The following is a 27,440-nucleotide window of genomic DNA, read 5'->3' as shown; positions in this document are numbered from 1 at the left end:
CAGGTTGAAATGTTCTGAGCTTTTAGTTCTTTTATTGTCCTGAAAAAACAATGCAGTGGGGGAAAGAGGAAAAGAAAGGGATAACATCTTCTGCTTGGAGCATGCAGGGGGGGAATTTTAAACCATTTTCTTCTCCTCCTTGAGAAGTTTATTCCTTTACCTAGTGATCCTAATTCCATAGAAATTTTATTACTTGATCTCGTGGTTTTGATTCTACTCCAGGGCTCCAGGTTGAGTGGAGTTTTGTGTAAGCACATCTTTGAATCTGGTACAGTGGCTTCTTACCTTGATTAAAGGCTGACATGGGCGGGAAGAGAATTAGAAAAGCTTTTATGCACATACCCAAATACATTCCAAGGGACAACCAGCTATTTCTGATCCTAGAAGTTATTGTGAGACCTTTAGGGAAGGAAATGCAGACAGGCAGTGGCAGGTTACCTTGCCAGGGGTATCGTTGGCTTAGATGAACATTAAACTACTCCTGTGATGAGTCTCATAAACATGATTATCATATTATTGCACAGTGTCCTCTGGGAGGGTTTGAGTTAGGATGATTTGCAAATGAGTTGGACATTGAGGCTCAGAGAGTATTAGAAGGGTTTGGGTTCTAGTGTACTTTGCCTGTATTTGAACCCAGCCAGGAATATGGATTTACTGGCCAGCACTGAGCAGAGACTGAGGATGGAGAGATGAAAGCCTGTGTGTCCTTTAATTTCTCTCCTTTTGAGCTATTCAGCTTCCCAGGATGCATCAATTTTTAAAACGAGACTTCAATCTACAATATTTTAGCCTCTTTAATGGAGCTTTGATTTTTTCTTTACTTTTCCCTTTTTGCCAGTTATGTGAAACCATCTGGTACTTACATTTTGTCACTTTGAGTGCTCAGTCCCTTCCATTATTTTGTTTCCTTCTGTCTGTCACTCTGTGGAAATAATCATGGGATTCGGCAGGTTGATTTGGAAGTTGCTCTGTGTTTGTGGTGGGTCCAGTGGCTGGCAAGCACAGCAAGGCTTGGAGGTCCTGTGACACCCTTGTGCAGTTGATATTCAGAGTTGATTTTCCAAGGGCAGAGCGAGTGCAGGAGGCTGGGAATGGCACTGGCTCCCAGCATCCACATGAGCAGCTTTGCAGGGTTGTGCTGTTGTGCAGTTGTAGCCTGGAGCTCAGCATTGCAGTGATTTGTTTTCTGGGGCCTGTGAAGATCTGGTTTGTGTTCCTCCTTCTGTAGAAGGGAGGGAAAGGTTAATCTTAGTAAATATGGCATTTGATGTTTAACTACTGCTAAACAATTATTCCCACAAACAGCAGGAAGGCATTTTTTCAATTGCTGGTTTATGCTTTTACTCTCATTTTGCTGGAAAACCCACTGATTACTGCTTTACAACTTTTACATTTGCTTATCCCAGCTTTTGATCAGCTCTAGAGCTATATATTAAAACTGCTGACAAAATGTTCATCAAGGGTATCAAACAAAAAAGAGGAGGAAATGCATTGTCAAAATTGTTCCTCAACATCCTCTCCATCCTTTTCATCCTGATGACTGTTTCTTAGAAGCTAACTTGCCTGACTTGGGGTAAAATTCATCAGTGCAAATTATCACCACCATTATTATTTAAATAAAACTGTTTTTAATTAAAGAGAAGATTTTGTCTGCTATTCTTCCATGTCTCCTTTTTTAGTTTCCTTCCTCTTTTTAAAAAATTAAATGTCAGCTCTGTATCCACTCAACAGCCTCAGCAATTTAAACATTAAATACCTCACAGTACATTGACTTTCAGAGGTGATACATTGGAAGACCTGTAATGCAAAAAAACTCTTGGAAAAACTCCCCCAAACCAGGGATGTCAATGCACCCTACATTTTAGTGTTGGTCTTAGTTGTGTTTCATTTGTTAAATGCAGAAGCAGTGGTGGTGTGAAAGACAAGAGACCTGATGTTAGACAGCCTGGCCCTTTAACCATGTCTTGTTTTGTTGGGTGAAGCTGAGGGATCATTTAACCTCTTCCCCAAGATGATGTGATAGTGCAAAGAACGTATCCCTGTTTTATAGGAATATTCCAGTGAAAATAAGCTTTGATATTATGACAAAACCACAAATGCTGCATAACCTGATGTCAAAGTAGCTTAGATCATTTCTTAAACACAAAGAAGAATTGAAATGCACTGTGTTTGTAGTCTGATGGAAGCCATAGTTTAGTTATGCTGAATTTCTTTTTATTGCAGTTTTCCGAGGTGGTTCTCAGCCCAGAGTTTTCTTTCTGCTTTATCTTGTGGCAGACGCTTCACAGGCATTTCAATTGCTAAGGCTGCTATATTTAATGCCCGCATTATTGTTACCAACGATGGTGTTAATATCCATAATGATATTTCCTCTGAAAAAGCCAGCAGCATTTATTCTTGCTCTTCGTCTTTAAGGTGATTGTCAAGATTTCGCTAGGTCAGAGAAGGAAATTATGACATTCAAGCCACCTCAGAGTACTAATTCCATTAGAGCACTTTCAAATTCCTTAGCTATGGCCTTGGCTTCTTTAATTAGTAGAGAAATTTAATAGAGATGCATTAGAGAAAGGAAACTAGCTTTGGAGTGTTATCTGAAGACAAAAATAAATACCCACTTTCAAGGGTGAGTAAATTTGGACAGCTGAACTGGATCCACAGGATCTTCTCCAAGGATTTCTTTTGCAGGATAAACAGCAGAGGTTACAAAAACACCCCAACAGGACAAATCTTCAAAAGCACTGCCTGAAGGTACAGACCTTATAAATTCTGCCCAGGGAAAGGTTCCTTTTCCCTGCTTCCTGTATTGGAGCATGGGGCAGAACACTATGGAAATGGCCAAAGGAGTTTGCCAAAGTTTAGTGGATTCCTTGTTGAACCCAGTGGGTATTTAAACGTTGGGAATCCCATGAGCAGAGGATTATAAGGCAGGGTGGCCACCAGGGTCCTCTGCCCATCTAAGACCCAGCTTCACAAAGGCAGCTGGAGTCAGGAGTCGCTCTTTGAAAGGATCCAGGGATGATTCTCCATGGTAGAGTCACTGCCCACCCCTCTGTCCTGAAGGAGAGCTCCTCATCCATTTCCCTAGGAAAACCTCCCTGATGATCCATTGTGGTCTCAGGGATTTCAGTCCCTCATCACTCACCCTCCAGAGGTTCCAGCTCACCTTTCTAGCTTATCCCTCTTCCTGCACCCTGCCCTGGGTTCCTGCCTGTTTCTTCCTCATGTGTTCTCTCCCAGGTGAGCTCACTCATCTGTGGCCAAGCCTGGCCACTCTTCTGAGCTCTTTCTCAGAGTTTTCAGCAACCTCCACTGATTGCAGGTCCTTCTGCCTGGTCCCTCCCATATCTTTGCTGAGTCTCCCAGTCTCTGCAGAACAGCAGCATTGAAGGTGACTCGGGAATATTTAGATTAAAGAGAGAAGCAGCTGATGGTTCTGAGTAATTCCAGGGTTAGTCCTTATGGCAATGCAATGATGCAGGCATCAGAATTTTCTTAAAGTTTGTTTTCTGCTTCTGTTTTATTCTCTGGATCTGTTCCATGCTGTCCAAAGACCCTAACAATGATTCAGATTTCACTTTGCAAGGCACTCATCCAAGTGAAATTCTGTGTCCTGAATGTTTATGCTGGAATATCCTGCCATGGCAGCAAAGCTATGTGAACAGACCAGTTTTGCCTGCCCAGGCTTCTTTTTTAAAAATAATTTCTGTGACTAAGAGAATTTAATACAATTACATAATTGCATTAGTAGAAAAAGTAAATTTTTCAAATGGAATGCATTTTCCAAAATTGGTATTTTAAAAGACTTTAAAAAAATGCCTGCTTCTTGAAAAAAAATCAAATTATCAAGATGGTATTTTTTTGTGCAAATGCTTCCTACGTTTGAAGGCTTTATTTTTCAACTTTTGCAAAAACAGTTAAGTACATTAACAAGCAATGGAAAGAACATCTGAAAACATTATAGCCATTTTATACTCCTTACAAAGAAGGGAGAAAATGAATATAATGTTTTGTCTTTAAAAAGGTATACTTTTTGCATAAGTTAATAGGCTTTTATTTGTAAATTGCCTTTCACTGCATGTTTACTGCTACTTGTGGGAAAAGCAGCAGCTATGGTACATTCCTTGAAAAGAAAAGCTGAAAACAGGCAGCTTAAAATAATCATGGTCAGGTGTTTTTTGAGGATACAGGCAGAGAGAATATTGCACCTGTGTTTGCCATCCCAGTGCAGCTGACTTCTTAAAATCTTTGATCACCCAGTTGTCATTTCTTTTCTCAGTCAAAAATAGTGCTTGGCTAGCAAAGCAAAGCATTACCTAAATTCTTTTGCCTTTTCCCTTTCATTTCCCCTTTGCTTCTGCTGGTGCTAAAATCAATACTCAACTCCCAGATGTGTCTCTGGAGCTGCCTGGGGCAAAGGAGTCAGTCGGGAGGTTTGTTGTCAGAATGGTGTTAATTCAGCACCTCCAACAATGCAGATAATGTCAAACTATCAGCGTACAGGCACTTTTTTGGGTGCTCAAAATGGGTGGCAGCTTTTCTGTATTGATTTTGAATGGATCATGAAAAGTTCATGTAAACAAAGATAAAAAAAGATTCTAAACCTATTGCTATCAACAAGAGGAAAAATTATTACATATTTTTAGTCTAATCTCAGTCCTCCTTGTTGATCTTTTACCCTTTTCCATTCCTTTCCTTTCTTAGCAAGGGACTGTTGAAAAGAAGTTCTGTCAGTTCATATAGGGAAGGACTTTTGCAATCACTGGAGTTTGATTCTTCTGATTCCACTTTTATGTAACTTTTTTTTCCTCCCGAACATCTATTGTCACTCTTCTCTAAATAGAAGGCATTACACTTAATACAGATTCTTCTTGTCTTTTTGTCATTTAAATGCAAAGCCCGTAAATTTAGAACCTGTTAAGAATTATTTTTAGTTAGGAAAAGAAAGTGCTGGGTAATGTTCTTTTCTCTGACCAACTGCTGGATACAAAGAGCTGGTGAACAGCCTCCAGAGCCTCCAGTTCATCAGTGGCAGTACAGTATTAAGTCATCTTTTAGATCCATGCAGAGGACAAAGCCACAGCTGCTCTGCGGACAGGTGTGCTGCCCCTGTCATGATTTTAACAAAGAGGAGTTTTAATGATTCAGTTTCTATTTGAAATAAAGTAGGTGAAACATACTGAGAAATAGACTTGTTTCTGAAAGACTGTGCTGTGTATTTTTAGAAGTTGGTACTGAGAAGTTCTATTTTTTAATTTTTCTCTAAAGGAAAGTGAAAAATGTCATGTGGGGATCAGTTGTGGTAAATGTGTTCAGTAGCCTTTCCCAGATGTCATCTCAGCCTGTGTGAGGATCATGAGATCAAAAAGAGAGGAATTTTCTTCTTCCAGTAATTGAGAAAAAACAAGATACTGGATGAAAAATTGCTTTCAAATCACTTATAGTAGTAATATAGTAGTAATTTAGCACTAGACTGTGCCACAATGGTAACTGGCCTGAACATCATCGTGATTTTCAATACCAAGATATTCAGTGTGAATATCTTGTGAATCTGAATGCCCTGAATGCAAATACCATTGGAACATTGCAGAAATTCCTTCCCAGGAAACAAATTGGGAGATTATTGGAGCCAGTTAAAATCTTTGAGGGAGAATATTATTTCAATAGAAGAAGCTAATAATTTGTCAGAGAAGGAGGCATTCAACTGATCTTGCCAAAACGTCTTTTAAAAACTTGTTAGCACCCTGTGTCCCCTTCATTCCATTATGGGCTGGTAAATCCCATATGGGACAAACTGACCTATTGATTTTGTCATTAAGCATCCTTAGCTTTGAGTTTTTTATTGTCTCATGTTACCTAGTGGAATATAAAATAGTGCAAAACCAATTTAATTTTAATTCCTATCACCATAAGCCACCCCCACCTACCCACAGTTTTTAAATCTAAAAATGATTCTTTCTCTCCTGTTTGGACTCAAAATCAAAGCTCCCTGGGAAGAAGAAAAATCTGAGCCATATCAATCTCCATGTATTTTTGGGGGAGATGGCAAAGGCAAATATAAAAATGTATATGGTACCTGTTAATTAGGAGACCATGAGAGGATGTGCTTTGCCATGTGTGCTTCACACAGACTCTTGGTGACATTAACTTCTTTTGCTTGTCAAATTATGGAGCAATTGATGACTCTATGTCTGCTTGTGGCAGGAGATTTATGGGGTAGGCACAGGTTTGCTTAAATTATCTGTGGGCCCTGTGCAGGGTCAAAAAAGATCATTTTTCTCCACCCACACAGTCCCTCTAAGTCTATATTCTTTGAAATACTTGCTGTTGGCTGGCTGCTTGTAGGGGAGGAACCTGGAAATGAGCTGTAGATTCATTTTGTGTAAATGAGACGGGAGATGGGCAAGCTCTTAGTAATTATAATCAGTAAATTGTAGCTTTCGAGAATTTTAATTTGCTGTTACTTTGGTTGCAGTGCTCGGAAATGCCTTTCACAAATGAAAATAAATATATTAGCTGAATAAATCAGTTCCTGAATCTGGTGTGAATCTGCCCCAAATAATAATAATAAAAAAGAAATTTCATAATAGCCTTATGCGTCTGAAGTGTGAAAGAGAAACATCAAGGACTGCAGATATAGTTTTGTTATTTGGCTTTTTCCTTAAGTTTTCATTAGCTTTTTATCCTAGCCTTGTGAATGAATACTCATCAACAACAATAAAAGCAGGTTTTGCTCAGCAAGTTTCTTAATAATGTATAAATGAAAATAAATGGATTTTTTCTTTCTGTGAAAAGGTTGGCTATTCCCAATCTATATAATTTCTGCAGTGTTGTGTGCAGTTTTGAAGAGCAGAACCACAGCTCTAGTGGTGTGTGTAAGTAAAAATAATGAATACAGTTAATGTTCTATTTTGCTAGAAACATTCAGAAGGACGAATACACTTATGTGCATGCTGTGCATTTCAGACTGCCTTAGGTACAAACTGTGGTCCTCTAAAACATTCATAATTGCCCAGATTAATTCATTGCCCAGCAATAATTTGTATTATTGTTGTAGTATCAGCTATGTGATCACTGTCCAAAGCCAGGCCAAAATGGATTGTAGAGATTGAGTTGTGAATGCTGCTTGGTGTGTACTTAACACGCTTTGGTTGCTTTTCATGTTTTTAAATGAATATCCTGATTGGAAAGGTATGGGTCAGGTGGTAGAGGAGGTTGTGAGAAAATCGGGATTAAAGTTTGGAGTGATTAGGGGCCAGGCAGGAGGGGTTGGGGCTGCCAAAACTGAGGGGAACTTGTACCAAGGATCACTCTTCTAAGTAGGATGTGAAAATAATCTGGAGCTCCTCACTGTGCCCCTGCTCTTTGCAGGAACTCCTCTCGATGTGGCCCTTTTTTTGTAGCTGTAAAGCTCCTCAAGAGCTGCAGAACCCTGAAAAGTATCTCAGCCTTTCGTGTCTGTTCTGAAATGCACTGTCTCAAATCACATTGCTGGAGTTACAGGAAGATTGCCTGAAACTTTGGGGCTAGGCTCCATCTTCTTGGGCATCTGTGCACTGTTTTTTTCCTCCATGTCTGATGTGGATGATGTGGGGTGGTTTTGCAAAAACACTCAGCTTGTCTCCTAAACCATTTCCTCATGAGCTGCTTCATGCTGATGGTGCTGTGCCTGTGCCACCTCACTGCTTATTGCCTTCCTCTGGTTGCCCTTGTCACATCAAGCATGGCTCATGTGCCTTCACATCCTGGCTTGTGCCAGCAGTGGTGTGGCCAGCAGGACCAGGGCAGGGATTGTCCCATTGTGCTGGGCACTGGTGAGGCTGCACCTCAAATCCTCTGTCCAGTTTTGGGCTCCTCATGACAAGATGGATGTCGAGGGTGCAGAGAAGGGAACAGAGCTGGGGAAGGGTCTGGAGAACAAGTCCGATGAGGAGGGAGCTTATGGATGTTTAGCCTGGAGAAAAAGAGGTTCAAGTGAAGACCTCATCACTCTCTACAACTCTCTGACAGGAGGATGCAGCCAGGTGAGGGTCAGGCACTGCTTCTGGGTAAAAAGTGATGGGAGGAAAGGAAATGGCATCAACTTGCTCCAGGAGAGGTTTAGATTGGGTACTGGGAACAATTTCTTCATGGAAGGGATTGTCAAGCACTAGCACGGGCTGCCCAGGGCAGTGGTGGAGTTTCCATCTCCGGTAGGATTTGAAATACGCGTGAACATGGCACTTGGGGACATGGTTTAGTAGTTGCCTTGGCAGTGCTGGGTGAAGAGTTGGACTTGCTGATCTTTAAGGTCTTCTCAAACTTTAGCAGTTCTGTGATTGCATAAAGCTTTGCAGTCTTGGTCAGTATCAGCAGAAGAAGTCTTTACAAAAAAGCACCCCCAATTTTAGCCCTATTATTCCAGTGAAATCTGCCTGTGAGGATTAGCTCATTAATTATTTTTTATGGATGTGTGTGAATGTAGGGAGCTGGTGAAGGCAAGATGTTCTGCATAAATTCTTCAGGAAGATCCAGGAATGGAGAAATATGGAGTAATTTCTTACAGTGTCATGGCAACCAGTTCTACCCAGAGGAGGCATCCTATCAATTAGGTTAAATAATTAGGAACAACATTGAGTAAAATGAAGAAAAACAGCTTAGAGTCATGTCAGGTGGGAGGCAGCTAAGCTACTAAACAAAATAAAAAATAAGCTGTTATCACTTCTGGAAGAATTCAGCAGAGGCTGAAGGGAGATGTGGAGAGGAGGAAGAAATCATGGGAGTTAATGAGATAGTGAAAAAAAAACTTGTGGTGGAAACTTACTCAGATAAAATGAAATGTGTTTGGGAAAATTCTTAGTTTTGTTGAAAAATTATTCTTAATCTAAATTATGTATTTGGAGGAAAAGAAATAATATACACAAGAGGGTTTTTTTCCATCCAAACTAATATGTCTCTGATTTCAAGAGAACTGAAAAGTCCTCTCTTGCTCTTCTCTTACTCCTCTGCTTTTCACATTTTTTTTCACACTACAATGAAACGAGAAAAATATTTCCCTTGGTTTTCTCCTAGAAAGGTTTTAAAAATTGAAGGAAACTTTATTTAATTTTTTAAAACTTCACTTGGATGGTGAAAAAGTAGAACATATTAAAAAAAAGAAAATACATTTGACTTCTACTTTCACTTTATAAGGTCTTCTATGCTTACAGATTCAGACTAAGACACAGATTTAAGGTGGATTTTTTGTTTGTTTGTTGAGTTGTTGTTTTTTTTCCCTAAGGTTTATTCTATTTCATAGAATAAAAGCAATAAAATAATGAAGTGGGGAAGAGTGATTTTTAAAACCATGAGTGCACGTCTCAATTTTATAAAATATTTCATTCTGAATTTCCTAATGAAAAATAGAACAGGGACAATTGACATAAATGATTAAGTGTGGAACTTAATCATAAATGTTTAAGTATGGAACAAAATTGAATAATTTACCTTTCTTTGTGAAATGTATTTATTAATGAGAAATGTGAAGTGACTGTGAAATGATAATGATGATTATTATTATTCCTAATTCTAACTATGAATAGGCATGAAGAAAATTAAAATTGTGTCCCAAAGGCCTTTTCTCCTGCCTTTGGGAAATTTCTCATACAGCTTCTCAAAGGAAAATACACTAATACGTGTTTATTGCCAAGCCTAAAACTCACTAACATCAGCAGCTACTTTTTATTGACCTCAGTGAATTATGGGCCACAACCTTTGGGAAAAATGACTTCAGACTAGTATCATTAAGAACTGAAGCAGGTTAGCTTGCAAATTTGGTTCAAAGTGTTTTTATTAAGTTTGGTAAACGTGTTTTAATGTTATGCTTACTAGTAGGTACTTGCAGGAATAAACACTTGCATAAAATGAGAAATACGTGAGAGATTGTTTCTCCCAGACCAACAGTAGAGGAGATGAAGAGGCTCTGCTCCATAGTTAGTTAATCTGAATGCCTGAAAAGATGAAACGAAATATTTGCAATATGATCAAACAACTGTGGGGAATAAGATGAACTCCTTTGGGATTGGGTTTGCGAAACTGAATAAAAAATGTAAAGAAAAGAGCTTTGCAAAGTCAATTGCAATTAATAGTTCAGTATGAAATTAATGTACCACACTGCAGAGGCTTGGGGAGAAGCAGGCTGGAAGGCCTGAAGAGATGTGCTAATAGATGGGTTGTTGAATATAATTTTCCTGGGGTTTGAAGACTCTGTCCTGCAGGGCTTGCAGCAGTTTCTTACTCACAGAAGTAGTTTGTGGCAGGACAACTCGACGTGAGAGATACCTGCTGGTGTTTAATAGCAGGCAGAAAATGTGAATATACTGTCAAACTCCCCATTCCACGTGCAATGCCTATTCTTTATGTAATTTCAGATGTCATTGTCCCTAAGAAAGGACATTATTGGCACAAGTAATTAGATATGAGTGCCTTGCAACAGCTGAGAAACTACTGAGGATGGCAAAATAAGTGGGGGGAGAGACTCTGCAGTCATTCCCTCAGCTCTTAACATGTGAACAAATATGTCAGAGGCATCAAGGCCACTTAAATTAACCTCTTGCATTCACGGCTGATCTCACTGTTGTGTGAATGAAGACAAGATGTTTGGTGTCAATGGCACACGGGCTACCAAACTAGAGGGTTGAACGTGTTTTTTTAGAAATTCATGTTTTCTCCTGCTGCTAAAGAGTAACTGTTTGAGAGCTATCCCACCCCATAACTGCTCTAACTCTTGGGTCAAATCTTGATATTTTTATTCTGTCAAATCTCTCGTTTATTTTCACTGGACTTTCAGAGTTGGCTTAGTCACTCTTGGTTAACATCCAAGAACAGCTTTTTCCTGCTCAGTACCGCTTGTAGTGGAAAGATGATAAAATCTTCCCAATTATTGTGACCTAAGCTGTGATACTGGCATAAACATAAAATATTTTTTAAACCAATTAAATTTTGCACAGACTTTTATTTTTAACTCATAGTTCTATCAAGATGCAGCATAGGAGAAGCATAGGAGAAAACTCCCTTGTGCTGCAGGTCTGCTGAATCCTGAAATTAAGGTTTCTGGTTTGATCCAGCAATCCCACCACAGAAGTGATTGTGAAAAGGACTGATGAAATTCAGTGTCAGTGCATACAAATGAATGGGTAGCTATACTTACACAGTAATGTTTTCTAAATAGGCAGTTACCACTGAGGAATGACACCTGACTCTTACTGCTTGAAAATATGGGTGCAATATTCAGTACCAGTCAACAAAAGGCAAATAGGATTCCTGGGCAGGCAATTGAAATTAATGTTGTTTCAACCACACTGCACTGCTCTGCAGCAAGATGCTGTAAGATTAAAAAGGGTGTCTAAAAGGTGACAGGAATGAGGCATGGGATGACGACTGGAAAAACACAGTGGGCGATGGCTTAAAAAAACAAGAGTGGTGCGAAGGAGTAGGAGAGGAGCAATTACTCACTTTCTAGAAAGGATGGCTGAGGGTGGTCAGTGTAAAGACTGGGGCAGCCAGGTTTGCAGAATACCACCAAAAATAGTGCTTTGGTGAGGAAAAAAAGCCCAAAAACGGATTTGTGGAGCAGTACTAGGTATTCTTGGTGGAGATGGTCGGTGGCTAATACATGACGTGGGTACAGGTCCTGGGCTCTCTGGGTTTGTGGAAACTGGAAAGGAGTGGCCCAGGGTGGGGATACACTCTGCATCCTCTTTCTTGAGCTCTTCTCATAAATATCTGGAGGGGGCTGCAGTCAGGGGATAGATTTTGGCTGGATGAGCAATACATGTGCCACATTTATCACTGTACAAATCTTTGTGTTCCCGTCCTGGGCATCTTCCAGGCAGTGCCTGGAGCTTTACAGCAAGAACTTCATAGTCCCAAGAGCAACTTCATGGAATAAGTGCATTTTAGTGAAATGGGACATTTGAAAATGCCATGAAACAGTCACTAAAAAAGTCGAAGGAAAGTGATAAAATACACTCAATTATTCTCCTCAGACACTCTCCAGACATCAGTGTAATTTCATTGACTTCAGTGAAATTAGTGTTAATGTAGGAATGGAAATGCAGCAAATCTAATTCCAGCATCTCCTTCCTGGAATAGTGAGCAAGAAAACAGAGAGGTAATCGGATAGAAACAAGTGCTGATCAGAAGGAGTTTGACAGGGAGGAGAAGAGCTCCAGGAGCTGGTGCCAGGAAATAAAGATACTTTTCCAGTCTCATATAGTCATGGAGAGTTCAGCAATACATGCACTGAGGCCAAAATGGAAAGCCAGGCTTTTTTCGTTTTTTTGGTGTTAGTTTGATGGTTTACGCAATCTTTTGTTGCTCTTTTGAATATTCTCAAACCCCCACTGCCAGGACAACATCGATGGCTAACAATGTTTCCAGGAATGTTTTTTTTATTGTTGGTATTATGGAGAAGGGGATAAATGGTGCAGAGCTGTTGGACTGGTGGAGAGAAGTGGAGGTAATGTGAATGGTACAGTATCTGGACAGCTTGTTTCACCTGAAAAGAGGTGTTTTTATAGCCTTTGGAGTGCTGATGTCCAGTTCTCCATATAAATGTATAAATAAATGAATAAATAAATAATAATTTAAAATTATATGTTACTATCTGGCTTTGTGATCCTCTGATGAACAATGCAAAAGCATTTTTGGGGTGTTGCCTGCTATTTTGCCCTTCACAAGGGTGGTTTGTGCCCCTTTGCAAAGGTGAACACAGGGAGCTTTCATAGGACCGTAGGTGTTCTCTGAGGCAATGTAAAAACTATCCAAATATGCTGCAATCCAAATCAGCATTGTGTAGGGAATGGAACCCTTTCCTGAGCACATCCACCTTCTCCAAAGACCCTGCTCCCCTGATAAGAAATGGTTTTGTGGCAGCTCTGAGTGATTGCCAAGCCACAGACCTGTGCTGAACATGGTCCCACCAACGTGCCAGGCAGGGGGGTGGATGTGCTTTGAACACACAAAGGGTTAATTGATAATGCTGAGCGCCAAACTGAGAGGCCAGCTTCATCCTCATCCCAGAAGGATGCTGCAGAGCAGGACACATGATTTCATAGAGTATAAAAGTGGGAAACGTGCTTGTTTTCACAGTAGGGTTTCACTTGGCTATTGACTGCTTTACAAGACAACCACAGAGGAAGCTCTGAAGAAGCTGTCAGGCTCGGTGACAGCTCAGCATCTGCCACAGCTAAATCAATACTGCCATGAAGGGCAGGTTCCCAAAGTGAATAATCAGAGTAGAGTAAAGCTAATTCACCTTGAAAGTCTGAAAAATGTTGATGTGAGTTTTTTTTAGACAAAACCAGCATTGTTCCTGCAAAAGAGGAGAGGTGCTGAGGTCCAGCCCTGAGCTCTGCCCAAGCGTGGGAGTGGGGAGCAGGCTTCACACCAGTCATGTACACAAATGTGCTGATAAAATGGAAATCTGGTGCTAATAAATTAGGCAAAAAGGGGTTTGGATTGCCCCTTATTGCTAGCAGTGCACTAGGAACTCATGGCTTGGTTTTGTGGAAAATATTCCATTGCAATAGAAACTGAGGGTATGTGTGAAGATAATTAATGTTCGACTTTTTCTTAGGCTGTTAAGAGTAATTTTTTTGCATCAAAATGTGATTTTCTTCCGTTGCTCAGGTTTCTAATAGTCAGAATCAAAAGACTCGAGGAAAAATGTTTTGCTGTGAATTATTTTAGTTTTATAAAAGCTGGAGGTGAATTGTTTAAACTTTTTGTGAAACCCTTTTCTTTATTTTCCATTGGGTTTAGTGCAAACATGTCAGGGAAGAGAAACTTTATCAGGGCTAATCTGTCAGCATCAGATGGAAAATTTTGGATACGAAAGTTTGTTGAGCTCTGTCTAGAAGTGCTGAATTTGCTGGATGGAAGATTAGAGAGAAAGTGCTTCTGTAGATGACTTAGATGAGTAAAAAATATTATTGTTGAGTTCAGTGAATCAGTTTTGTGGTCATTTTATGAAGCAGAATTACTCTGAAAACAATAGGATGGAAACATCATCTCCAAATTTGAGGCTTTTAATATTAAAGGTTAAGTACTTTACTTGTTCCTAAAAATACGCTATAATTACTCACAAAAATCCATCTTCACACAGAGTTCAGGCTGAGTTCTGCTGAATAGAAGCAATATTGCTTTACCTGTTCTCTGTCTCATTAATATTTTCAGACAGATATTGTATAAATATCTTGCTGTTATGGTAACGTGTGTTTACCACATCGCTCAGGGCTGTACATGGCCGGTATTTTATAGCTGGAATAATTCCTTTAATTGACCCAAATCCATTCTTGTTATTTGTGCTGAGATAAAACTGAACATTTAATTAAATGAATGAGCAAAATTGGATTTGAAAGAACTAGACAAAACGAGCAAATTATAAGACTCAAAGGAAAATTTGCAGCTGGAGAAATTCTGGGCCCATTGATACTGTACGTTCACCTTTACACTGTATATGTATATTTATGAGTACCTAAACCACCCCAGCACATAGATTTATACAGCACAAACTTCTGCACTGGCATACACATAAAAAAAGGACCTAGGAGCAGAAAGCTAGAAGCATCTTTTCATACAGTGCAGTACTTTGAAGGTGTGTTTACAAATTTTCCATTATATTTTAACAAGACAGGCAATTTAGGTGGTGTCCCTCAGTGTGCTAGTGATGTTCTGGCATCTTGCCTCCAGCAACATTGCTATCCTGAGTTCGTCTTAATGTGACAAGAACTTGGTGTCCCACTAAAAAATAATAAAAAAAAAATCCCTTAAAAGCATTAAAGAGGAGAAAAAAAAAGTTAACAAGAGAAAAAAGCCTCATGGCCCAAATCCAGCACGGAGCTGTAAACTCTTTTCACACAGGGATACTGACAGCTGCCAACTTTGCTCAGGGAAGTTTATTTTTGAGGTGTTCCCTTTGGTTCCTGTGCTGCAGTTCAGTAGTGCTGGAGACCCTTTGTGTCCTGTGCTTGTTATTGGTGACAGTTTTGACACACTGAGGCACAGTGAGGGAGGCACAGGATGGTTTTGATCCCTGGGTCTTAGCTCTGGATAGTAACAACAGTAAAGACAGCACTCTGGGATTTTTTTTTTTTTTTTTTTTTTTTTTTTTTTTTTTTTTTTTTTGTGGAAAAAGGAAAGAGAAAGATTTGTGTGATAGGTGGATGATTGTCTGACAGACACTATTCAGCCTTTTCCAAAATACTGGAGAGATTTGCATGGAAATGAGGCAGAATTGGAGATAATATTCAAAATGGAGAAAATGATAAATAAGGATAGAGCAAAGTGTGCTAGAGGCATGGAAGTTGCTGGAATTCATGGTAAACATAATTCTCATAAACTTTGATTAACTTCTGCTTCTCTACTTTCCTTCTGCACCCACTGTAATTCCTTTAAGGAAGTGATTGTGTTTTATTTAACATTTACCTTTGCACAGGACGTTGTGCAGCTTGTGAAATGCCATCTGGCAAGGAGGTGATGGGTTTCCGAAGACCCAGGAATGATGAAGCATTGTTATAAGAAATGGTTTCTCTCATTTCCCTAGTTAATCCTTATCTGTATTTCTGTCATAGTGTTCTGATAAATGGAAACTTAAATATTCCTGCCCCAGCTGTTACTATCAAAAGCTGTGACCCATTAAATCCAACTTCCACTGCATATGAAATGTGTAAAAGAAGCCCCAATAAGCCTCTTAATTCAGAGCTCTTAGAGGAAAAGATTCTAGAATTAAGGCCTTTTCACTGCAAAATAAGGATTTTTCCAGCAAAGTGATGCTTTTACCATTTAGCTAACACAGGGTACTGCTGTTTGCCCTGCTGCCTGTTGTGGTGTAATTGCCACCATTTTTCAGGCTGTGCCTTCCTATATGTTGCTTAACACCCTTGACTAATGTGATGAGGAAGAAGCAGACCCTGGCAATCCCAAGACCTGTAAAGCCTTCTGATTGAAAGAAATGCAGGAAATTCAGTCCAAATACCAACAGGAATCCCCCTGAGCCTGTGCAGGGCTCTCTTTCTGATGGCTGGCACTGTTTCTCAGGTGAAGGAACAAAGTAATCTAATCACATGAGGTGGCTGTGGAAGGGGATGTTGAGCAGGGAATGTGTGTGCAAACTGATCTGAAGCTGCTTAGCATCAGACCTTTCTCCCACATTTGCCCTAAACCAGGACAGGACCCTTGTCCCTCCATCCTCAGGGGGTTGAAATGAGGAATTTTGTTATCTGTGCTGCTGAATAACCTTAGCCAGCTCCAGTTCTTGTCCATCACTGCCACAGGACTGGAAGCCAAACCCACTGATAGCTATGGACAATGTTATCTTTAATTTAAGATTGTGTTTTGCAATACCATTTCAGCCAGCCTTGGCTTGCAGCTCTGTGCAAAAGTGCAGGTGGACAGGTCATCACATTTGCATGGCGGTGAGGCACTGGAGCTTTAAAGCAAGTATTTTCCATTAGCTGAGTGTGCTCATGAAAAAAAAAGCTCCCAGGTTCACCATTTAAGAATTAGTGACCCACTGTACCACCTTACAAGTGCAGTTGAAAGCCTTCATTTTAATAAGGATTTATGCATATGGAATGTCAAATGCTCAACTACCTCCAAAGTAGCTGTCCCTCTCTTCTGTGCAGTGTCCCATGCGAGGGGAATAACAGTGAGTGTGAGTTCCTACATTTTACCACTGATAATCATCTAATTTACATAATAATTTCATTCTCATCAAGCAAATATTAATGTTAGCGGGGATTTTACAGGCTGATCTTTATTATAACTATCGTCTTAATTTAGGGTTTACATTACTGTAGTATCAGGAGGCTGCTGGGCCAGGAAAGTGGGGCTGGATGTCAGCTGGACCCAGGGAGGAGCGGTGCACCTTGTGTAACTGCAGAGTGGGATGTAGGAATGCCACCAGCACCCAGCAGGGACGGTGCAGGACACACAGCTGGGGGTGCCAGGCTGGTGGTGGAATCTGAAACCTGCAGTTGTCGTGGGCTTTTGGCCAGACACAGTTGTGTGCAAATCCCCCCTGATTTCAGTGCTCAGATGGTTTTGGTGAGGAGTTCAGAGCTGAATTTCACTGCTGAATCCAGACCTTTGCCCATTAGCTTCTCCTCTGCAAAGTGGGTGAGAGAGTGCACTCTTGGGGCTTATAGGAGGATAAATACATTGGATGAATTGGATGATGTGTCAGTGATCTGGCTACAAGGGAGGAAAGTTTTTTTGGTTTGTTTTTTTGGTTTTTTTTGGTTTTTTTTTTAGTTTGGATGATTTTGGAAGAAAAATGTATAAGTGTGCTCTGGTGTTGGCATCTCCCTGTAAATGCGGGGAAACAGTCATTGAATACTGATGTTAAACATTGCTGGGATGGGGGAGAGTATTTTAACAGCAAAATAGTGGGGACAAGGATTCCAAATCAAGGGTGGGCTTTTGAAGAGCTGTAAAACCACAGGGCTATGTTGGTGCTTTCACTGGCACAGCTGGCAGACAGGAGTGTCCCTGAGGGGGAGAGGTGGGAGGCTGGGGCTGTCATCAAAGAAGTGCTATAAAACAGTGATGGAGGAGGGGGCTTAGGAGGATTATTTTCTCCCAAGTAGTAACTTGGTTGAAATGTGTTGGTGGATTTGAGGAAAGCTATTTCTGTTAGGAAAGCGGCAGCTTTTTCACTGCTGCAGCTTCTCAGCAAGGCTGTTTGACGTAGGAGATGGCCACTGCCTGGTGTTGAACCAAACAGTGCCTGCAAACATTTTGCAGTCTGAGCAGATGTGTCAAGGTGAGGTCAAAAGAAATAACAGAAAACTGCTCAGCTTCTGAAATCATAAATAGGATTTTTGGGTAGTGGGTTTCTCTCTATTTATATTTAGTTAATTGTAGTGTTTTGACCCTGTGTGGATGCCAGACACTCGCCTTAGTATCTGCAGAGCTGTTCTTCTCACACGTTCTCACCCTGCTCCTCTCTGCCTACAGTTATATCTGCACAATACCTTTTTTTCCTTATTATTCTTAAATATGATATCACAGAGGTGTTACCATCATTTCTAATTGGCCCAGCCTTGGCCTGTGGCACATCTGTCCTGGAGCTGCTTGGCATTGGCTCTGCTGGACGTGGAGGAAGCTTCTCACAGGAGCCACCCCTATGTACACAGAAGCCACACCCTCAGTACCAAAATTAGGCTGTGTAAACCCAATACTGAAATGTATATTGGAATTTATATTGATTCTCTCCTGAATGATAGAACTTTAACAGTACTGATCTAAAAATCTTGCAGGAATAGTTAATATCAGAATTAGTTGAAGAAGTTGCAGCTCAACATGCAGAAATGAAAATCTCTATTTTTCATCACAGAATTGTTTAAGTTGGAAAAGACCTCTATGGTCATTGAGTCCAACCATTAACCCAGCACTGCCCAGCCCACCACTAAACCATATCCCCAAGTGCCACATTTGTGTGTCTTTTAAATCCCTTCAAGGATGGTGACTCCACCACTGCCCTGGGCAGCCTGTTCCACTACTGGACACTGCTTCAGTGAAAAATTTTTTCCTACTTTCCAATCTAATTCTCCCTTGGCACAACTTGGGGCCATTTCCACTTGTCCTGTCACTTGATTTTTGGGAGAAGAGGCTGGTATCCCTTTACTAATCTTCTTTACAGTTACAGTTTAGAGGAACGTTGTATATGCTTGGATTAATAATACTGTAGTGTAGAGCAGGACATAAGGAAAATCAGATCTCTCAATCAAGCCTTCAGTTCCTTAAGGCAGATGTTCCTATCTGGATGTATTTAACATATGGTCAGGAAAATAAGAGATCTGAAATGCTTTGGGATTATTTAGGTAGCTCTGAGTCATTTTTTTTTCCAGAAAGTTCCTTATTTTTAAATAGGCTAAAACATTTATGTAACACCATTGCTAAATCATTCAGAAATGTTGTATAAAAGTACCGATATAGTAACAGATTTTATATGTAAAAGTATATAGTACTTGGGTTCTTGTATGTAATTTGGGGGAGATTTTGGAGAGTAAAAAGAGTAAAAATAGAAACAACAACTGCAGTTGGACCACTTACCTCACCTTTAGAGCTGGGAAAAAATATTTCTGCATCATTACATCAAATTTATCTCTATAAAATTTAGTGAAGACTGTTCCAGATTTACACACATAGAACAATTGAGTTAATGAGCATTGCATGACTGTAGGAACATAACAGGAAATGTTTGGAGAAATTCAAGTCATTAAAGAGAAGGTGAATAAATGCAGTTTGACCTAAGCAGTCCTTTCACGAAATTGCGTAATTTCACCTTCAACCTCATCTCTCCTGTTTATTGTAAACTGAGAGACTAAATAAAAACTATTTTAGAGTATGAATAACTTTAGAGATTTCTTTAGATGTTGCTTGAACATTTTTACTGTAGAGAAAGGCGCAGCATTTTATTTTCTTTCAGAACCTTTTGAAAATATTTTTACTGCCAATTCCACCTGCCAAAAATAATTAAAATACAGCATAAGTGAAATGCCCTTGGTAGCACTCATCTGCCTTTGTTTTTTTATAGGTGAGAGGTAAGGCTCACACTTGTCACTTCAATATTTGCTCATTAAGTAGAGATTCTCTGAAATATCTTCACTTGCTCATTATGGACAGTATGGATTATTGATGGAGAGCCTTAACCCTTTGAAGGTGACAGCAACATTAGGTGCTTGTCAGCATCTCTAAATTTTGTTGCATACCTAGACCTGCAAAACAATAAAAAAATCAGCCTTTTATAAATTAACTCTTTTTCTAGTTATTATGTAGAAAACAGTGATGGGGAGAGACTTTACAGTGAGAGGTAAATTATGAAAAATCTTCTCTCCCCCCAAAACCTGCAAACCACCCTCAGCAGCTACTGGTGCGGGCATGGGGGAGCACCACGAGTGAGCAGAGCCTTTGAGGCACAGCTCCAAAGCTGTGAAGATCTAAGTAGGTTCCCTTTAAGTCTTTGCCAAAGATCCCCCATGCAGTCACCTGTGAGAGGAGTGGAGTGTTTGGATGAACTCAACCATTTTTACCATTTCCAGTTCTAAAGGAAGGCTTTAGTTTCCAAGAGGGAGACAATGCTGAGTTTGTCTGTGCAGACTCCACAGGCTGGTGGATTCTGACTTAGTGAGGTTTTGCTGAATGGTCCACAGGGGTTTTGTGTTCTTGATCCAATGGTTTAGTCTACCCTTAATTTCTTGAAGAAACTTTTTTTTTTTTTTTAAAGTACAACTTTTCCAGGACCCTATACTATGAGACACGGGACTAGAATTTCTTCTCTGTCCATATATTTTTCTACAAACCCTCTCTGCCAAGAGGAGGAGACAGGTGCCAGTTGCTTCAGACAGGCTGTTTTCATCATGGCATTCTTAACTGTTTCCAACCTGGCAGGTGTCACAGTTGAATCTCTTTGTTCAAGCCTTACAGGGCACATTTTCAATCAGCCTGTCTCCTCTGAGTAGGTCTACATGGCCAGTTGGGTTGTAGGCATTGGATTTACAGATGCAGTCTAGCTGTAGTTACAGATGGTAGAAATTCTGCTCCTGCATAAGGACAGCATTTTGGGGGCAATTAGGGCTTCTCTATACATTTATGAAGACTTGCAGTAGCATCTAACATCAGAGATATTTGTGCCCTCACATACCTGATGAGATGAGTGCATGATAAATCAGCAGCTGTTCAGAAGGATGAGGGATGTTGCACTTAAGAGAAGTGATATTTCACCAGGTTTGTCCTGCTGCAGAAGTCCAAAAGAGCAGAGAAAGCTAAAGAAATAAAAAAGTTACGTGGCATTCATCTAAACTTTTTTATAATCCATATACTTGTACTCTTAAGTGTTGATATATGTCTGAATGGATACAGAGATATAGAAAATCTTTCTGTAGCTTGCAGATATGATGCAGCAATCAGAAAAGCAAGGAAAAAGTCTGCCCTTACAACATCACACAGACTGTTATTCTGCTGTGTTTTCTTGAACAGAAATCTTGTGTTCATTTGTGCTACACATTGTGTGACCTAGTTTGGTGTGATCCTGTATTTGTGATGAACTTCGACATCTGATTTCTACCTGGACATATCAAAAGCACTGTGTGAAATTGAAGTATAATTCTTCTATTGGATAGGTGTTAGGAGAGCACCACGTTTCTTTAAAAATGCCACCTCTCACATAGGGGTGATGTACAATAGTAAATTGATGGGAAACAAAGTGAGATTTCTGGAATGAGGTAGAAATGGGTTGTGTAGAGGAAAGACATTATGCACTGAGCAATGGAAGGAATTTTTTCCTTTCACGGTGGCTTATTTCTTATCATTTATAGGCTGCAGTTGTTTTTTAAAAAAAGCAGTATGGAAATGCATAGCTGAATTCTGTTATAAAGTACCTCCAAGCAAAGATTATTAAAAATTACAGGCACATTTCTGTGTATTTGATAATGTCAAAAACAGATGTAGTGGAGCACACTGGTATTATGAGATACCAGAACGTTTCTCTTTTTTGAAATGTCTGTAATGTCTAATGTAAGAATGTAAAACACAAAATTCTCTGACATTGTCCTTGAATTATGATTAGCATTTACTAGAGCATACATATTAATTTTCATCTTTGATTTTTTTTTCCCCAGCTCTTCTTTATGCAACTATTTTTGGAAATGTCACCACCATTTTCCAGCAAATGTATGCCAACACCAACCGGTACCATGAGATGCTGAACAACGTGAGGGATTTCCTCAAATTATATCAAGTCCCAAAAGGCCTTAGTGAAAGAGTCATGGATTACATTGTCTCAACTTGGTCCATGTCTAAAGGAATTGACACAGAAAAGGTAGGAACACCCAAGGTAACAGTTTAGAGAGCTAGAGTTTGTGTCCATTGTGTTCTTTCTCAGAAAGTGGGCTGTATAGCAGCTTATAATTTTCTAACAATTCTTAAGTGCATGTTATGCTTTTATTATGTTTGCATTTGGAAAAAAACCTGGTTGTTTTAAAAATGTTTTAAACGTTTTTAGAACTGTTTTGCTGCTTTGAATGTATGCCTTCATTTTTCATTGTGGTAATTTTTTCTGCTTTCCAGTCTTAGTTTGTTTAAATATATAACAATTTTAGTGTACTTAACTATTGAAATCAATGGGAAATTGGTCTTCAAATTAGCCCAAGAACATAATTTGATGTCTACACTACATCTGTATTATCCTGAGAAGTATTGGCATCTGTGCATTGCAATTAAATGAGTTTGATTGGCTTGGACCTTTTGCTGATGCCCAGGACATCGGTGTATCCATCAGCATAATTAGTATAGGATTTAATGGCAGTGGAGATTGATCTCCCTGAGCTCAGATCTGTGGACTGGCACTTCAGGCCTTTGGTAGGGAGGTACAGAGAATGTGATGCTGTTGACATCCATGCCAGGGTGGAAGTCCTACAGTACTTTAGCCCTCAGAAGGGACTGGTCATTTAGGCTTCTTCAAAAGCTGATTTAAGAAGGGCATCTTTGGAAAGTGATTCACCATGGGCCGGGACTGACCTCACGACTGCTCCTCAAGAGCTCTCTTTCTGCATTGCATGTGCAGTGAGTCTGTCCAGCCTTGGAGGTTTCAGAGAGCTGAAGTCAGATGAGGGAAGGGTTCTATCTGTAATGCCTTGAACATAAGGCAAGATAAAACAGTTTTAGGTGCAGATTCTTGTTCAGTGAGGACCAACAATGCTCCTGTGGCTCCTGTGGACCTAGTACATGTCAGTTTAAATTAGACATTCAAGCTCCAGTATCCATTATTTCCCTCCTAAGGACTTAAAGGCCAAGGGTCCAAAAGAGTTATGACAGATGACAGATGACTCTTGAAATGTGCTTGCAGAGCTTTAAAGTTCTTTCTTCAGTTGAATCTCTGGTGCAACATGGGAGGGTGATGCAGACTGTTCAGCTGTGCCAGGATGAAATCTCTGCACTTAAAAATTTAGTCTTACATCATGCTGATGCAACACCAGTTCTCTTATTTATCATCTGCTGTGAAATTCAGTTTACCACCAGAAATACAACTACTTTAAGTGGCAAAAATTTTTATTTCTTTGATTCTTGTGCTTCAGTATTCCACATTTTAATATGTTAACTTCTTATACACTAATACCCTAACTTCCTAATCCTGATTCACACGTGTTAAAAGTAGCTTTTCTATTCTAAACTACTGTAAATGCATTCAGCCCTATTGTATTAACTTCAAACTACATGGAAATTGAACTCCCATTTGCATTTATCTCCTTGCAGTTAAGCCAGAGTCCTGTGTTACTCCACTAGCGTTTCATTAGATTTTAATGATGCTTTGCAGTTAATTAGGAGAACCTACGCTTTAATTACTGAAATTTCCTACCACAGTTTCCGCATGTCCGGTTTTATAGATGATAAAAATGCAGTTAGAGCCACAATCTCTGACTCATGGCAAGCATTGTTCTCTGGGCTGCAAGATGGAGTGGCTGCTTAGCTAGATAATTAATTTACCTGTAAAATCTGTGAATTAGGTTTTTTTAACAATTTTCCCCTGGTGAAGACTTGCCCACACGTAGGCCTGGATCAAAACCCAATTTAAAACAGTGGAAGGATTTCAGGAACCTCTGCATGTGTTCATCAGTAGCTGCAGCTAGTTGAGTTTCTCAGAAAAGCCCATGGTACAGAAGGACAGAGACAAGAGAAATGTAAGAACCTGAGCATTGGGTTGGATATTTTGTTATTTTGTGTCCCTTACAGCCTGCAAGTCTGCAAAAGCAACAGCTCCAGCAGCCTGTAGTGCCGGCACAGAGCATCCCAGGGTCTGTATGAGGGCAAGGATCAGGCAGTTTGTTTTCTGCTGCAAAAACCTTGCCTTTAGCAAAAGCTTGGAAAGCTGTGTTGCATTGCAGTCAGTCTTACATTTATCTCCGCTCAGGAAGGCATTACAATATATGTCACCCAAACAAATGAAAAACAGTTGGAAACTCCAGCTGAAAAAGCCATGGAAACAACAATACAGTTCTAGAGATTGGTCATCTAGGGTGGGTGGTTTCTCTTGCCTCAGGTCCTTCATTAACCCTTCAAAGTCTTGCTGTAAATTGCATCCATCTGCACCAAACCTAGAACAGCAGGAGGATGGGAGCAGAGGCACCCCCAAGGTACCCAGATTTATTTTTGTGGGTACAGAGGGGCCAGTGGGATGCACTGCAGCTACAGCTGAGCTGCTGAGTCCAGACAGTGCTCCGGCTTGGAAAAGGTGATCATTGTTCCAGGTCTTGGATTGCTTCTCTGCAGTGCTTTGTCTGACAGCCTGGACCTGACTTTAGAGGTTTCTGCCAGTTTCATTTTCAAAGCTTCAGTAATGACATTCTGAGCAGTCTTTTGTGAGGATATATTTGCATCACATGATTTCCCATTTTTCCTTAATTTTTATGAACTTTTCATTAAGCTTCTTATTATCCTGCAAAACACACATGCTCGTGACACAGGATAATTACTGAGGAATTTCAGCTTTTCATTTTCAGACAGATCAGACAGTTTCCATCATCCAAGGATTTTTTTCAACCTAATACACACTATTACATCCTAAATAATTCAAAATATATCTCCATTGTCACACTGGAGTGTGTTTTGTGATGTCATTTGTCCCAAATTTGTAATACATTTCATTCAGTCACTCAGAATGTTGAAATCGGTTTGTTTTGAACTCTAAATTTAAAGAACAAGGAGGAAGAATGAGGTTTATTAAATGAGTATTATAGGTAGGTTTCTATGGTGTTAAATAGTCCTAGCATTGATGGAGGAGGAGTTAACATGTTTCTTTAATAACTGAAGTTTTTGAATTAAAATGCTTCAAATAAAAACATAAATTTAAAACTTGATTGAAATTATTACCACTTCACATGTGTTGATTTGTTGCCTCAAATATTTATCCCCGAGGGACACATTAGGTGTGTAGTCCCAAGGAAGATCTTGGCCAAAACTGACGAGTCCTTATGTGAGAACTGAGGGCAAAGTAGAATTTAGAGAATGCAAGAGGCTAAGTGAAGATCTAATCTTTGCTGCCTGTGTAGCAGGATGTCCTGAAAAGGATTTAAAACCTCAGTGTGTTTTCCTTGTATGTGGAAGAGGACTTGGTCTCCCACACTAAACTGGAGGTGCTTCAAGCTCAGAATTATGGCTTCCTTCATCTCCTTGGGAATAGCTTATCCTCAAATCCTGCCTTCAGACAGCATTGCTCCAGCCTGCCTCTGAGTGCTCACAAACAAGGAATTAACAATGACACTAAAAGCATTAGCATATTTATTATTATTACCTAAGGGGAAGCAAGTGGCCTCTGATCCATAATCTTAAATCACTTAAACATGAGAGCGCTCCTCTGACAGCTGGGATGAGATATGTAATACATGGACACTTATCTCCTGGTGTAACAGTGGCTCAAACAAGATGGGATTTTTTAAAATAATATTTATTATGTTTAGTGATGCAGATTTTGGGGTTATTCAACTAATAATGAGAGGGATTAAAAACATGACAAAACTGAAAAGCCTTTATGCATTAAACAGTATCTCTTATCCATCAGAACCTGGGGGGGGGGGTTTGTGAGAGCTAAAAAAGAGGTGTTATTTTCTGTGTATATGACCATCTTTAAGTAGACTAAAAAATCTTTGCAGTAATAATTTGCTGTGTGGAACACACTGAATTCAAATATCTTAGCTTTTATTAAAACATCTGGGCAGCAAATGAGAAATTTACAGATATTAGCTCTTCTGTAAGAAATAGGTCATTATCCAGGAAAGCAGAACAACCATTAACTAACATGCAGATGTCTCAAGGTCTTATCTAATGATAACACTCTGAAATGTCTGTAAAACCCAAAGATTTTCTCATCTTGACCTCTGTGCTGTTGTATGGCTTACAATTTGCTCAGAAAGCAATTAAATAAATGTCTGTAATGTTTTAACAATAGTTTCCTTCCGAAAAGCCATAGGTTGAAAGAGAAAAAAGTCATCTTATTTAGTTTCAACCTGAACATCAGTGGCAATTGGGATAATGAAGGGCAATTCCACATTGCACTGACTGAAATGGAAATCACAGGAACATAACAGTATTAGAATTATTCACTGCTGGCCCACTAAGCTTTCATAAAGGAGATGGGTTTATGGTAAATAGACACAGGTTGTAACTTCATTAAATATAAATCTATGTGAGGACAGTGCAGTTTATTCATGTTTGCTTCAAGAGCTGTAGAAATAATTAGTGATACTGTGAGACAACAAAGAGGAATCAAGCTGCCATTCCTGCCATGTCCCATCGCACTGAGGGGTCTGTAATGCCGGCTGGACTTCCTTGTGGATGACCAGGAACAGAAGGCTGCCAAGCTTCATGGCCAAAGAAAACTTCTGCAACATTAGCTGTGATAGCTGCACACAGTTCCCTGCTGGAAAGGGCAGGTAAAATTCCTTTGGAGAAGAATTTCTGTTTTGTAGAGGTTGTTGGTTGTTCCTTGCAGATTGGGACAAGGTCAACAAGGAGTTGTGCCTCACAGAGCTGAGCTAGGATCAGGTACAGTTGGAATCCATGGATCTCTGGAAAGTGGGATGCAGAAGAGATGCTCAGGATCTCACTGTCCTTCCTGTGGGTCCGTGAGCAGGGCCTGTGCACCAATGGGGCTTTCTGTTTCTCCTTCATGGATTGCTTGGAGGACCAGGAAAGATAACTATTAACAGTTATCTCTGCCTCTTGGATGTAATATCTTGGAATTAATACAGAATAAATGGTGAATTTACCATGCCTGAGGAGATGCCAGGGCTATGGAGAAGCTCATGGGCTTAATTCCTGGGGGAATAAGTCCTTGAGTGGATGGGCCAGGTAATTTCCTGAGCACTGCCACCAAAGGGATGGAGCAGACAAAGGCGCTGTCAGTTCCAGACCACATCTTGGGGAAGGTCTTCTCCACATCTGTTTTCATCCTTCATTTCTGTGAGTCTCTTTACATAATGCTGTATGTGAGAAGATATGTGAGAAGTTTCATCCAGAAGAAGCACAAAATAAAATAGTGCACTGAACATTTCCATTCTTCCAAGGGTGACCTTAAATGCCAGAAAGTTTTGTGACTTGGAAAATTCTTTGATGTATGACACATTCTTTCTGATGCTTGTTTTTCTTGTTTTATCTAAAAAGCTGTTTTTTAAGGACAGATTTCTCAGTTGTGGTCTATCCCTTGCCCCATTAGAAGGCTGTGCAATAATTTTGCTTGCTGTAGACATGACAACAAAACTGAGAACAGTAAAACTTTTAAATATGCAGCCTTTCGGCAACCTGGGATCTACTACTTGGGGTCACCTGTGGATGTTATTAGTGTGCCACTTTTCTGTGCTTTAGACAGACCACTAGCCCCTGTGCTGGTGAACCACATGATTCCTTAAAAGACATGTTGTTGCCTC

At 39.9% G+C, this 27,440-nt stretch overlaps 1 protein-coding gene across 1 annotated transcript in view; it reads left to right on the top strand.

Annotated features, from left to right (window-relative positions):
- The window catches only part of KCNH5 (potassium voltage-gated channel subfamily H member 5), a 149,921-nt gene that overhangs the window by 76,572 nt on the left and 45,909 nt on the right, over positions 1 to 27,440 (top strand). The window contains exon 8 of the mRNA XM_066321624.1: positions 21,642 to 21,841. Coding sequence (XP_066177721.1) covers positions 21,642 to 21,841 — 200 coding nt within the window. The remainder of the gene's footprint in view (positions 1 to 21,641; positions 21,842 to 27,440) is intronic.

Source organism: Sylvia atricapilla, chromosome 6 (assembly GCF_009819655.1).
Source record: "Sylvia atricapilla isolate bSylAtr1 chromosome 6, bSylAtr1.pri, whole genome shotgun sequence".
NCBI classification, from domain to species: domain Eukaryota; kingdom Metazoa; phylum Chordata; class Aves; order Passeriformes; family Sylviidae; genus Sylvia; species Sylvia atricapilla.
Note: the sequence above shows the minus strand (reverse complement) of the source record. Positions and strands in the feature narration are given on the sequence as shown.